Source organism: Cyclopterus lumpus, chromosome 25 (assembly GCF_009769545.1).
Source record: "Cyclopterus lumpus isolate fCycLum1 chromosome 25, fCycLum1.pri, whole genome shotgun sequence".
NCBI lineage: Eukaryota > Metazoa > Chordata > Actinopteri > Perciformes > Cyclopteridae > Cyclopterus > Cyclopterus lumpus.
Genome location: NC_046990.1, coordinates 2,555,506 through 2,569,587, shown reverse-complemented (window position 1 = coordinate 2,569,587; position 14,082 = coordinate 2,555,506). Strand labels below are relative to the sequence as shown.

The 14,082-nt window shown below is 43.1% G+C and overlaps 1 protein-coding gene across 1 annotated transcript in view; it reads left to right on the top strand.

Moving 5' to 3' along the window:
- The window catches only part of LOC117728105 (IgGFc-binding protein-like), a 35,062-nt gene continuing 20,980 nt past the window's right edge, over positions 1–14,082 (top strand). The window contains exons 1-19 of the mRNA XM_034528829.1: positions 1–76; positions 1,412–1,468; positions 1,558–1,691; positions 1,804–2,462; positions 3,529–3,965; positions 4,239–4,402; positions 5,299–5,475; positions 6,032–6,260; positions 7,297–7,542; positions 7,686–7,787; positions 8,315–8,456; positions 9,017–9,137; positions 9,279–9,611; positions 10,209–10,380; positions 10,680–10,777; positions 11,114–11,244; positions 12,710–12,879; positions 13,424–13,638; positions 13,749–13,943. Coding sequence (XP_034384720.1) covers positions 34–76; positions 1,412–1,468; positions 1,558–1,691; positions 1,804–2,462; positions 3,529–3,965; positions 4,239–4,402; positions 5,299–5,475; positions 6,032–6,260; positions 7,297–7,542; positions 7,686–7,787; positions 8,315–8,456; positions 9,017–9,137; positions 9,279–9,611; positions 10,209–10,380; positions 10,680–10,777; positions 11,114–11,244; positions 12,710–12,879; positions 13,424–13,638; positions 13,749–13,943 — 3,825 coding nt within the window. The 5' untranslated portion in view covers positions 1–33. The remainder of the gene's footprint in view (positions 77–1,411; positions 1,469–1,557; positions 1,692–1,803; positions 2,463–3,528; positions 3,966–4,238; positions 4,403–5,298; positions 5,476–6,031; positions 6,261–7,296; positions 7,543–7,685; positions 7,788–8,314; positions 8,457–9,016; positions 9,138–9,278; positions 9,612–10,208; positions 10,381–10,679; positions 10,778–11,113; positions 11,245–12,709; positions 12,880–13,423; positions 13,639–13,748; positions 13,944–14,082) is intronic.

Sequence of the window (14,082 nt, the reverse complement as noted above, 5' to 3'; positions counted from 1 at the left end):
GATTGTCTCTGACCCAAACTCCCACTGCTATAAATGTCCCTTCATCCTGCCTCCATGGGAACAGTGTCTGCTGCAGGTACAGTATGAACGCCTCTGGTGATAATAGTGGTGGTTGGGATATTTTAAGCGGGGATTAAAGAATGACATAGGATCATTTAGTGAGAATCTTTAGGTTTATGAAGTAAATGTTTATAGTATATAAAATATAAAAGAGTGCCCAGAAATGTGATTGTGAGTGATGAAATGCAGTTCATCATTATATCTACTACATGGAGTTTATCTAAAAAAAGAAAGAGATAATTTTTTTAATTTAATTTTTGCAGTAGATACGCGTGTCCGAAAATGTAACTGTGAGCATTCTTTATAATTGTTTTCTTTGGACGATGTTTCATGATCTATTTGCAGTATTCTGGACCTGGCATGTATTTATTTGCAGTAGCCTGTAAGCCAATGAGAGCTACAGTTGTATTCAAGATAAAATAATATAACTTTCAATCATTCCTTCAAGACACATTTTAACTGCAGAGCCTTACTTTACCAATACCTGACATTAATATAATGTAATGTTAAGGCTGCAGTCACATGCAGGTGCAGTGTTTTAAATAATTGCTTGTAGTGACATCTCACACTTTATTACAGATTCATAGACACTTTAAACTAGACTCCATCAGGTAATCTTAGTGCATGTTTTTGTTCACATTATTACTGTGAGTTGGCAGTAAACCATTGGTGCACTGATGCTACTTTAGGTAGTATTTGAGCTACATTTCTGATTTACCATAATGCAAATGTACAGTCTTGTCAAAATGTAAATGTGGTATTCCTCTAATTGACCCTTCGTTCTAACCAGCCATCATCATTAACTAGCGTTAGTACTTCAACAATACGCTAGCTACTTAAGGTATACAGAATGCATACACATATTGCCTTTGCTTGTTAATAATTGTAACAGTAAATACAGACCTACCCAGTTTTACAGGAACAGTGTTGTTCCTTAATTTTATTGTCTTCAGTCTCGATTGCTCGGTGATGTGGTGGCTCACTTTTAGACTGTGATCTGTGGGCTTTAGCTTCTATCTTTATGTGTTTGACCTGTTTTCACTGCTGAATCAGTTTGACAACCTGCATATATCTTTCAAATGCATATTGTAGATCCTCCTGTCCGCTTCTCTCTCCAAATGAAATGTCTTCAGGGAGTGCAATTAGTGACAGTGTGGGCTCCATGGTAGCTTTGACATCTGATTCCTCTTGTCACAGTCTGGGTTTTTGTGTCTTGTTTCCTGTTTTATTTTGAAGTCCTTGTCTCTTGTGTCCTCTGTTTTCCTGCACCGTGAGTCATCATTCTGTAATATTATCTATATTGGTTTAAAATGAATTTTCACCATTGTGTATGTTTCTCTTTCTCTCTCAGCGATGGAAATAAAGCCTCTTACGGTGTGTTTGGCTGTCTGTGCTGCACTCTTGACAGGTATTACCATAGGGAGGCCAGCAATATTAAGTCTCGCTCTTTAGTCATGCTTTATTTTACGTATCCAAAATCTCTTTTCTCTTCTCCAGTATGTCATAGTTGTTCTACAGGAAAGGAGTTCATCACGACATTTCTTCCTAACTACCAGGGTCGTTCTAACAGAGATCACCTTCTCTATGTGGTCCTGACTGCTCAGGGCTCTGAAGCCAATGTTAACATACAGGTTAGAATCAGGTTATTTTAAGGAAGGACAACAGTCCAAAAGAAAGACAAGATCCAGTCATTTTTAATGTGGCTCATGAATGTTTAACCATTCCAGACAAATTGATCTGCAGGTGTCTTCAGTGAAATTCAACAAGCAGCTGAAACTCTCTGCAGGTGAAACCCTCCAGGTTTCTCTGCCGTGGGAATCCGAGCTGAAGAAGCCATTGGTCACTGCCAACTCTGCGGTCCGAATCTCATCAAGTGCTGACATCTCGGTGGTCTCCTTCAACCGTCGCTTCGCCACGGGAGATGGCGCGGTGGTTTCCCCAACCAAAGAGCTGGGTTCTGACTACTTTGTGTTCACACCCTTATCAGAGGGGAAAAGCATGGACAGTCTATTTGCTATTGTTAATGGCAATAAACAGAACCGGATCACCATCATACCTGATGCCGATGTGGTGCTAAGAGGCAGGGAGAGGTGGTCGCGTGGGAAGGCGGTGACCATTATCCTGGCCCCCTACGCATCCTACCTTGTACGAAGTCAAAACACTTTGACAGGCACACAGATTCAGTCTCAGCATCCCGTAGCTGTCTTGGCAGGCCATCAGTGTCTGTCGCTGGGTGGTAGGTGTGAACACGTGTATGAACAGCTTCCCGCTGTGGCAAGGCTGGGTCAAGAATACATGGTACCCAGGACCGGCAGCTCTAAGGCCACGAACTGGGCAGTAATTGTAGCGGTTGAAGACAACACCGATGTGACACTGCACAGGGGCCTACAGTCAAGTCAACAGTTGAGTGGAATGTTTATTATTGCAATATACTGTTAAAGCTCCTGCAAAGAATATTATGGTCTGTCTTTCTGTGGACTTTTCCATCCAATCCAGTCTCCTAAAAAATTGCTGCATTATCAATTCTCAGGGAAAATCCTGATTACAAACACGGTTTTAACTTTAACACACGTAGTTAATCTTTTGAATTTCAGAAGGAAGCAACTTGGTTTCATCAACATAAATACTAGAGTAGGTTTAGTAAAATATGATTTGGCTTAAAATAAATTATGGATGTAAATTCAAATAAGTTAACATTGACTTTTTGTTTCACACGAGTCCTGTGTTGACCCAAACATCTTTTCCACGGCAACCTCCTGCCAGTGCAGACTTCTGTTGACTATGATTGGAAACAAATATGTGATATGTCAAGCAGACAAGTAATCTGGGAGAAGATTACTGTCCCTGTGTTTCCAAAATAGTTACGTTTTTCAGCTTGTGTTTTGTTTGTTTGGTCTGTGTATCATGCTATCATTCAATCATTTCTTTGTCGTCAGAATCCTTTTTGGGGGGTTTGGTTGGCTTTAAAAAATGACTGCATCTTTTCTTGTTATTGTCTTTTCATGGGTGGAGGTAGTCTCTCAGTTGTCATGAAGATGGTTCAATTAATCACTTCATCTTAAAATGTTCTGTGGTTTGGTGAGCGCATATTTGACCAACAGGATCAAAATGTCATAGTTGGGTCAACTCCATGACAACTGAGCAAACTCTATCCACTGGTTAAGGTCACAGCACATTTTCCAGTAAGTGGACCTTTAATATTTGTCAAACAAATTACCCTTCCCTCAGTGCTGGCCCTCGAATGCAGACTGGCCAATCATAACATAGCATTACAGAGCTTAATTAAGTGTTGCAATTTATATATATCAAGCTCTGACAGCTTGACAGCAGTGCAGGATGTGGCTTCGCAAAAGGGTCCGTTATTTAATATGTTCCATCTTGTACTGGCTATATAAGAAGAGTGATATCAATGTGTTATGAATGACACTATCAATGTTTTGACTTAAGTAAACATATCTTCACCAACAGGATGCTTAAGACAGCTGGGGACGTCACCTTAACTAAAATGATGTCAAAGCAGCCACTGCTTGTCAAGAGCAACAAGAAAATTATGGTGTTGCTTCTCAGCAACAACAAGCCACATGACCCTTTTCTAATAACGATGACCCCTACCTCCAAGCTTGCCACCGATTGGGCGGTGGAGACAGTGGGTGGACTTGTCAGCACTATTGCTATTCTGTCAGAAACGGAGGGGGCTGGCAGTGTGAAGGTGTGTGTGACTAAGGGACACTGCCTCTCACCTAAGTGGAACACCCTCCTGTCAAATAAGCAGTGGGTGTGGTCCAATATAGTAGTGGGGGAAAAGCAGAGTCATGTGACCGTGGAAGGGGACGCCCGTATGGCGGTCTACGCTTACGGTGGGAAACATCGCCATGCATATGGCATTGCTGGAGTTTGTTCTGAAGGTACACAGATTCCTTTACAGACACACACGCACATACAATAGAAGATTAGGGCAACATAAAAAAAAATGTATTTGACTTAAGTTTATAAAGTCAGAATTCTGAATTTAAAGAATACTAAAACATAAACTAAAAAATCGAATACATTTTTTTACATAATACACTAATCTACCGTATATTTATGGCTGGAAGTGAAATACATTTAATAATGATAATAACACGTATCGGCTTTGGTGTTGCATGTATTTCTATATGAGGTGTTTGTATTTCCTGTAGGTGCCCCCCCCACCGAACCACCCACGGATTCCTGTGAACTGGTGAAATGTCGTGTAAAGGAACTTTGTGTTAAGGGAGAATGCGTCCACGTTTCTACGGCAACCTGCCGTGCAGTCGGTGACCCCCACTATGTGACATTTGATGGCCGACGCTTTAACTTCCAGGTAGGTTTAGGACAACTTGACCAATCATCACCAACTAATCACTATTGAGTATATCTCTATTCTTACCTGTTACATTCTGTTGAGGCCGACAGGGACAGACAGACCAACTCTCATGGGTTGAACTTCAACGTGGAGTATCCTCATAAAATGTGCAATCCTCTTTGTAACTCTGCTGTAGAAGCTCCTTAACTAGCAAACAAAAACACACCTGAATTAGGCTGCTTAAGTGTCACTTAGGAGTTGCATAGTGAGCTGATTTATAGGCTGGTAGATGGGAATGCTGCTAAAGCACACATCACACCTAGAAACCAACCAGTTATAGTACGGCATAAAATTATGAACCATACAATAGCCTACGCCAAAATCAACGTGTAGAGGGGTCCCTGCTGCTGGCCACCAAAGAGTTCCTTTTCTGTAACCGGTGTAGCACAAAAGCATGGAGGAATTAGCAAGCTAGCTAACAAGCTAAATGAGTTCAATTGCTTCAACCCTACTTTCCATTTCACAGTGTATAAAAGCACATCACACACACCGAGGCAACTGTGGAGCCTAACGAGGAGCCGGCATTGTAATCACACGGCATTTGTTAAGAATTTCTGGAGCATCTGAATGGATTAGCATTGCATTGGCACAATTCCAGGGCCAGACTTTAATGTCATGGCATAGCAATCCATTGCTTGATCTGACATGCCTCAAAACTTACATTGTACATCAAACTGTGTGACATTCAAAGAAACCTTCAAATTTGCTTTTTACTGCACATTGCAAATTGCCTTTTTTTTTTTTTAAGTCGTCTTTACAAAAATGTCCCGGTGTCTTTGTGAAACGAGGTGCCGAAAATGTTCATAATTAGACCTTTGATTCAGTTGGCCAAGCACATTTATCTTTTCTTTCAGGGAACCTGCACTTATATTATGACAACAGTTACAAAGACGTCGCCTGACCTTCCGCCTTTCACCGTGACGACCACGAACAACCACCGCGGTAACACTCGCGTTTCATACGTGAGGACCGTAACTGTCAGTGTTCACGATCAAACAATTATCATCGACAGTCAAAGAGGACAAGTACAGGTAACGGATCTGCTGTCATCTACTGTAACAAGCAGTGAATGTAATAGTCAATGTTTAAATATTAAGGCAAATTCATGAGAGTAACAGACTGAACTACATATTCATATGTAGATTTTTTTATAGATTTTTCACATGTAAGGTTAATTAAGTAGTTAGTAAGAGTTTTGCTCAATCAGATTATTGAATGTGTGTCCAGCAAAATACTTCCATCAGCTCTTGTGAACATCTGGCTCGAGAAATTTAAAAGATGAATTAAAACACAATGCTTTTGTTTGAATAATTATTTCTAATTGCAATTTTAAACACACAAAGTCCAGCCCTCTTCAGGACTAGTGTATATTTCACTTGCTACACAATGTTTTAATTGTTTCACATTTAAAGAGACAGTTCACCCCTGAAAAATACACATTGTTCTTCTTACTTGTAGTGATATTTATCAATCTTGACAGTTTTAATGCGAGTATCCTAGTTTTGAAGATATCGGCCCGAGCTATGTCTGCCTTATTTACTCTTTTCAACATTGTGCGTATGTTTGAATCATTGTTCTGACCTTTAGGTGAATGGAGGTGAACTTCAGTACTTGCCTGTCAGTTTGTTGGGGGGCAAGGTCTCTGTAACGCAGAGTGGAATCTACGCTGTACTCACCACTGACTTTGGCCTGAATGTGAAGTATGACTGGAACATGAGGCTGTACATTGTAGTACCATCTTCCTACTATCAACACCTCGGAGGCCTCTGTGGAAACTACAACGGAGACAGGAGCGACGACCTGCCTGAACCAAAAGGTGAGGACAGGGACATAAAGGGATAATACTGTAGGAGGAGAGATGGTTGAGTGAAACAAATTGTCCAAAGTGGGCAAAATGAAATTGCCAATATCCAATAGAGGTAGAAAGTACACTTTCATCCGAAAAGTGTAGAATTGGTGAGCAGGTAGCATGGAGGTAGTGATGGAGGGAACTGCATCAAGAGACTCTGGCTGTCAGGATAGACTGTAGATAAAAAGGGGAAGTAGTCACTGGGACGTTATTTGACTGAATCTGTCGTCCTCTTGATTTTTGGACGTCACCATCTTTGTTTCTGGCCGCACCATCTTGGTTTTTGGCCACTGCCTTCTTGGTTTTTTTGCAACTACGGTGCAAAGACAGGGGCTAAGTACAACAGAACACTGAATAAGGCAATTTTAATGTTACAATTAGCTTTAATAAACTGAAAAAACTTAAAGTTCAAGGACATGGCGATTTCAGGGCCCAGAGCATTATTTTGGTTTGGCATCTCGTATGTTACTGCTGTATTTGGATGTATTGAACACCATTAGTGATATACAAGTGAAATATATAGTCTGGTACATACAAAAATGGCATTAAAATGGCACACATATTTCCAAAACACCTGAACTGTCTGTTTTAAAACCTCTCTAATTTCTTCTGCTTCACTTTTATCAAAGTCAAACTTTGCAGAGAGGCTGGTCACATATTGTGCTATAATATGCAAGAGATGTAAACCTGCAGCTGCATCATTCCAAAGAGTTAATCATCTTCAAAGTGCTTCTTTTATTAAGCGAACCTGAAACCTTTTCATTTTTGCTGTGTGCCATCTTCATTTACTCTTAACCAGTAACATATATATGCTGATATCTACACATCTGGAGAAATCTCACAAGTGTTCCCTTTATTTATTAAACTAGCCCTTGTGGTTGTAGAGATATTACCCTTTTTAGTATAGGTATGCATTTTTCGAGCGGAGGCCTAAAAAATAGGTTTGTGTTTAAGGTGATTGCTCACTCAGTTTTTCAGCACGTTGCTTTCTGTTGTCTTGCAGGCTCCAGTATCTCTGCTGTGCTGAACATGATCCAGAAGTGGAAGACCGATACGTCCGATCTGTTCTGTCACGATAACTGTGCTGGTCACTGTGCCCATTGTTCGAAGGAGCAGCAGGCCCACTTCAGCCGTCCCAACCTGTGTGGCATTCTGACAAAGTCAGATGGGCCATTTTCAGCCTGCCACAAAAAGGTCGACCCCTTTTCGTACCTGGAGAACTGTGTCTACGATGTCTGTGTCAATAAAGGTGAGCAAATATTTGAAGATGTTTTCAAGGCAGAATGCACACAAAAATATAGGACGTATAAAAATTTAATTTGATTGAAGCCAATGCCGTTCTATGTTTTTCAAGAGTTCACGTGATAATAATGTGACTGTGTGTTCGTCCAGGTGCTAAACAGATTCTCTGTAATAACCTGAAGAGTTACGCTGATGCCTGCATGTTCGAGGATGTGAAAATCAACCCCCAGTGGAGAATGGTTACCAAATGCTGTAAGCCGGCAAGGAAATATTATTCCTTTGAGGTGCTATGACTTATCATGAACCATGCAGTGAAGTTGTGGCGGAGTGTGGCTGTAGAAAGCTACAGCAAAAAAGAGTGGGTGACTGCAAAGGTGGTGCTGATTTAATATAAGCTGTGTTTGTTGTCCCTTGACCAGTCACCTAGGCAAACCTAGGATAGCAATTGCACACTATAGCAATAAGTGAGATTTAAATTACCATATTCACAGCGATTAAAAAAAAAAAATTGGCCTATATGGATGAAAGAATGGATGAAGATTAACATTTTGATGTGGTGTCATAAATAAACGTAATTGTCAACCTAAATGTTAATATGGCACACGGATTAAAAAGAACGGTTCATCTGTTGAATAATTAAAGTATTCTGTAAATTAGTAAATCTGTTAAACTAATATAAAAATATTGACATTATTTAATGATTGTCAGGTGTTGTCTTATTAGTTTGCACAGTGTATGGTTCTCACAGATAAGAACAAAGATCTCTACCCCCCCCCCAGTCCTTTCTTGTCCCAAAGGGAGCCATTATGAGGCGTGTGGTTCCGCCTGCCCTGCCTCCTGCATGTTCCCAGACTTGGTGTGTAAAGCTCTCTGTGTGGAGGGGTGCCAGTGTGATAAAGGACTGGTGCTAAGTGGAGACAGGTAACATACGTAGCTTTGATGCTACTACGACTAACGTCATGCACAAACAAACAAACCATCCAGCAGCAGGTTACCGCTCATAACCACCAACGTGATGTTCTAAGATCGTGATTCTGAGGCTTCATTAGGAGTTTGTTATATCCGAAAAATTACACTCACATAACATCTACATTTCTTTATCAATTCATTTCTTTGTCAATTGCCGATTATGTTTGTTTTATACACATCACAAATTAATATCTTACGACACAGGACTGAATCTAAATAATGTAATGTACGTATTTATTTATTTTATGTCAAGCCGTGAAGTTACCGAACCAAGTAGTTGTGATGCGTTTTTTTGTTGTTTTTTCTATTCACATCGCGTTTAAAAACTGTAAAAGGACTGTTACAATAAAACATAGCTTGTTAGTCTACTCACAAGAATAACCTGCCTGATATGTGTGCTAATTAGTGTGCTAATAAGCAACACTAAACCGTAAAAGACAAGAACACAGGCAAGGTTTCATGTGTATGTAATGGTCATTTAGAAATGGTTTGTGCGTGTGTGTGTCTTTCAGATGTGTTCCTCTGCAAAGCTGTGGATGTCAGTATCAGGGCAGATATTACCCATCAGACATCACGTTCTGGGGTGATAACACCTGCACCACCAAGTGTAAATGCATTAAAGGGAAAGCCAAGGTTGGTGTGTGTGTGTTTGTGTGTCTGTGTGTGTGTCCGTTACTTAAGACCTCTGTGCCATCACAGTTACTGTGTGCTGTTTTTGTTTATGTCTTTTTTCTCTGTGACCTGATATTCTGTTCTGATCTCATTCTGCTAAAGTGCAATCCAGTCACCTGTAGGAAGACTGAGCACTGTGCCTTGAAGGGTGGGGTCAGAGGCTGCTACCCAATATCCTACGCGACATGCCGGGGCTCTGGAGACCCCCACTACCAAAGCTTTGACGGACAGCGGTTTGATTTCCAGGGCACTTGCACCTACACCCTTTCTGAACTCACCACGGTCAAATCCCAGGACCTGGAGCCATTCCAAGTGCTGGTCCAAAATGAGAACAGAGGCCGCAACAAGGCTGTTGCCTACACCAAATCTGTCTCTCTTACTGTATTTGGTAACATCACGGTCAGCATGAGTCGCGTCAGTGTGGGGAGAATGCTGGTAAGATTGGTCTATAGAATTTACCCCTAGTCCTCCTCACGAGCTTCTTACAGCCTATTTACAGCCTAGACCACGACTATGGGGACAGCTGTGACCATGGTAACCCGTGGCAACCTTATGTAAACAAACCATGATTTGTGAGGTCTGAACTCATTTAAAATAGCAAAGGGAAATCGTATGCTAACACTCAACCGCCATTGTCTGTTGCAAACGTTTTCTTCATTATCGCATTGCATTTTGGAATATGTGTAGTTTCCAGTGTTGGCGTTCTGTAATATTTTAATGGATGTAGTATCCCCACACCATTTCTATGCTAAAACTTTGGACAAACAAAAAATATCTCACATACTGTTTTAGCGTAGGAAACAGCTCGTTTGTGTGTAATTTCAGACATGACATTTTTCATGTTCTCAATCAATAACTCGTAATTTTCGGGCTGTAAAAATTTGCTTAAGTGAAATACGTTTAAAAACAACAAAATGCTCTTATTCACCTATGCACACAAACACAAGCCGGTACATAGCTTATATCTTTTATACATATAATTATACATACATGATACATGGTTTTGTAAATGTGTCCGTGCTCCGTCCTCAGGTGAACAGTCAGCCAGTGAACCTGCCTTACTCCACAAAAGACGGCAAGCTCTCCTTGTACCGCTGTGGCTACTCTGGCTACGTTAAGACAGATTTTGGTTTGACGCTCAGGTTCAACTGGGACAGCTACGTCACCTTGACTTTGCCCAGTTCATACTCTTCTGCTACAGGCGGTAAGTTGGGGGGTTGTTTGGTTAACTCAAATACGTTTATTTGTATCAAGAAGCAAGGTCAGTCTTTTTTCCCATGGTAGGTCACCATGGAAGCCTATGCTGCATGATTAATCTGCTTTAAGAGGAGCAGGTCAACAACGGTCAACATACTAAATACTGAAGGCATTTACATGCGTATTCCATCCATGCACCATAGGCCGCTATAAAAAATTAAAATATACCTATAAGCTATTAACTCTTACCTATTCTCAGTGCTGTAACTGTGACTGCTCTGGTTGTGGCTCGTTTCTCTTTATCAGGCTTGTGTGGAAATTACAATGGAAACCCTGGCGATGACTTAGTGAAACCTGATGGCACCCAGGCGAAACACGTGAATGCCTTTGGAGACAGCTGGAAGGTGAGATAGGGGATGTTTGTGATATTACACAAGTGAAAACAGTTGCGGGCATAGTTGGTGCCACACAACAGCGGCTCCTCCTCCAGCTCAATACAGCAGATCCAATAGTGTAGCTGGGAAGGACAGCAAAGTCAATCTGAATTAATCTAACCGCCTCTTACTAATAGCTTTTAACAATTAATTAAAGAAGAAAGACATCTCAGAATATTCATCCTAAAAACACATCCGGCCTGTATAGGCATTGTTTCAAGACAGAGTTGGAAAATGGGAGCCTATCCTTTAAATATCAAATATTAAAGCTTAATAACACGTGTGCATGTCTTTGAACCCATGCAGGCAGGAGGAGAGCCTGGCTGCACTAGTGACTGTCCTGGTGGTAAATGTCCGGAGTGTGAGCCTGCGCTGATAACACGTTACCATCAGCAGCGCTACTGTGGCCTCATCGCTGACAAGCTGGGCCCGTTCGGGTAGGTACCGCATGCTGTTGGGTTGGTACCAGCTGTTGGGTTGGTACCGCATGCTGTTGGGTTGGTACTAGCTGTTGGGTTGGTACTGCATGCTGTTGGGTAGGTACCGCATGCTGTTGGGTTGGTACCAGCTGTTGGGTTGGTACCGCATGCTGTTGGGTAGGTACTGCATGCTGTTGGGTAGGTACCGCATGCTGTTGGGTTGGTACCGCAAGCTGTTGGGTAGGTACTGCATGCTGTTGGGTTGGTACCAGCTGTTGGTTTGGTACCGCATGCTGTTGGGTTGGTACCGCATGCTGTTGGGTGGGTACCAACTGTTGGGTTGGTACCCCATGCTGTTGGGTAGGTACCGCATGCTGTTGGGTTGGTACCCCATGCTGTTGGGTTGGTACCGCATGCTGTTGGGTTGGTACCCCATGCTGTTGGGTTGGTACCGCATGCTGTTGGGTAGGTACTGCATGCTGTTGGGTTGGTACCAGCTGTTGATTTGGTACCGCATGCTGTTGGGTTGGTACCGCATGCTGTTGGGTGGGTACCAGCTGTTGGGTTGGTACCGCATGCTGTTGGGTTGGTACTAGCTGTTGGGTTGGTACTGCATGCTGTTGGGTAGGTACCGCATGCTGTTGGGTTGGTACCAGCTGTTGGGTTGGTACCGCATGCTGTTGGGTAGGTACTGCATGCTGTTGGGTAGGTACCGCATGCTGTTGGGTTGGTACCGCAAGTTGTTGGGTAGGTACTGCATGCTGTTGGGTTGGTACCAGCTGTTGGTTTGGTACCGCATGCTGTTGGGTTGGTACCAACTGTTGGGTTGGTACCCCATGCTGTTGGGTAGGTACCGCATGCTGTTGGGTTGGTACCCCATGCTGTTGGGTTGGTACCGCATGCTGTTGGGTTGGTACCCCATGCTGTTGGGTTGGTACCGCATGCTGTTGGGTAGGTACTGCATGCTGTTGGGTTGGTACCCCATGCTGTTGGGTTGGTACCGCATGCTGTTGGGTTGGTACTGCATGCTGTTGGGTTGGTACCAACTGTTGGGTTGGTACCGCATGCTGTTGGGTTGGTACCCCATGCTGTTGGGTTGGTACCAGCTGTTGGGTTGGTACCCCATGCTGTTGGGTTGGTACTGCATGCTGTTGGGTTGGTACCAACTGTTGGGTTGGTACCGCATGCTGTTGGGTTGGTACCGCATGCTGTTGGGTTGGTACCCCATGCTGTTGGGTAGGTACCGCATGCTATTGGGTAGGTACCGCATGCTGTTGGGTTGGTACCAACTGTTGGGTTGGTACCGCATGCTGTTGGGTAGGTACTGCATGCTGTTGGGTTGGTACCCCATGCTGTTGGGTTGGGCTTTAAGGACAAACTAGTGAGGTCAGATGTGATCCATGTCCAGTAGAAGACAAACCCAGGGTTGTTTATTAAATGGTGTCTATACAGACTGTGGCCTTCTCCATCTCTGCCCGTACAGACAGTGTCACAGCATACTGGACCACACCTCCTTCCTCACAGACTGTGTCTTCGATTTGTGCGTGTATCGAGGCCACGTCTCCGCCCTATGCAACAGCCTATCAGCTTTCAGCACCTCTTGTCAAGGGGCGGCAGCGAAAGTGGGGATTTGGAGAACCAAAGAATTTTGTCGTAAGACACATATACACACACACACACACACACACACACACACACACACTTGAGAATTACACTGCCCATCCACCCAGCCATCCACCCAAGAGAAACTTTATCGGAATTCAGACTATCAGTTGATTTCGCATCGCCTAATATCACAAATTACAAATTATCCTCAGAGGGCTTTACAATCTGTACACATACGACATCCTTGACCTTTGACCTCACATCAGATCAGGAAAAACTCCCCAAAAATAACCTTTCACAGGGAAAAAAGGGAAGAAACCTTCAGGAGAGCAACAGATGAGGATCCCTCTCCCCGGATGGACAGAAGCAATAGATGTCATGTGTACTGAATGAACAGCATTACAGAGTTACACACATTCAATGAATATGACAATGTATGAATGGACCTCCAATCCATGAAACAGAAGGAGATGTTCTTGTTTGACTGAGTGGTGACGCCAGACGTCCCCAATGGTCCCAAGCGTGTCGGTAATGTCTGTGAGGTGCATGATGATCACATCACTGTCATCCTGACTGAGCATCTCTCTGCCAGCTCCATTGTGCGGCGCCAACAGTCACTACGAGCTGTGTGGGCCCCCCTGCCCGCTGACCTGCAGCGGCCCGACATCCCCAGCAGGCTGTGACGAGAACGCGCACTGCACAGAAGGCTGCGTGTGCGACGACGGCTTCCTGCTGAGTAACGACAAGTGTGTACCTCTAGCAGAGTGTGGGTGTCAGGAGGGAGGACAGTATTATCAAACCGGACAGGTACGACCTGCAGGTGTCACGTGCCGCCTCGACGGCTTCTGTTACTGACGTTGTTACTTCTTGTGCCACCGCTACTACTATTGCTGATGATATGTCTCCTCTATTCTCAGGTGTTCTACCCAGAAGGGTCATGTGACACCCGTTGTGTGTGTTCAGAAGGTGGACACATACAGTGTGATGGGAAATTCCGCTGTTCGACCAATGAGATGTGTGTTGTGAAAGGGGGCGTGGCCTCCTGTTCTCCCAGCAGCATTGGTTCCTGCTCCGTGAGCGGGGTCAGGATCATCAGGTCTTTTGACGGACAGGTGAACAAACTTACACAATGTGTCTAATTTATTTAATCTCTAAAAAAAATATTTTATTGATGAAATAGATGATTTTATAGATAAAACATGTTATACTTTTATCATTACTATCTATTTAATGACAAACAACGTAAGTACA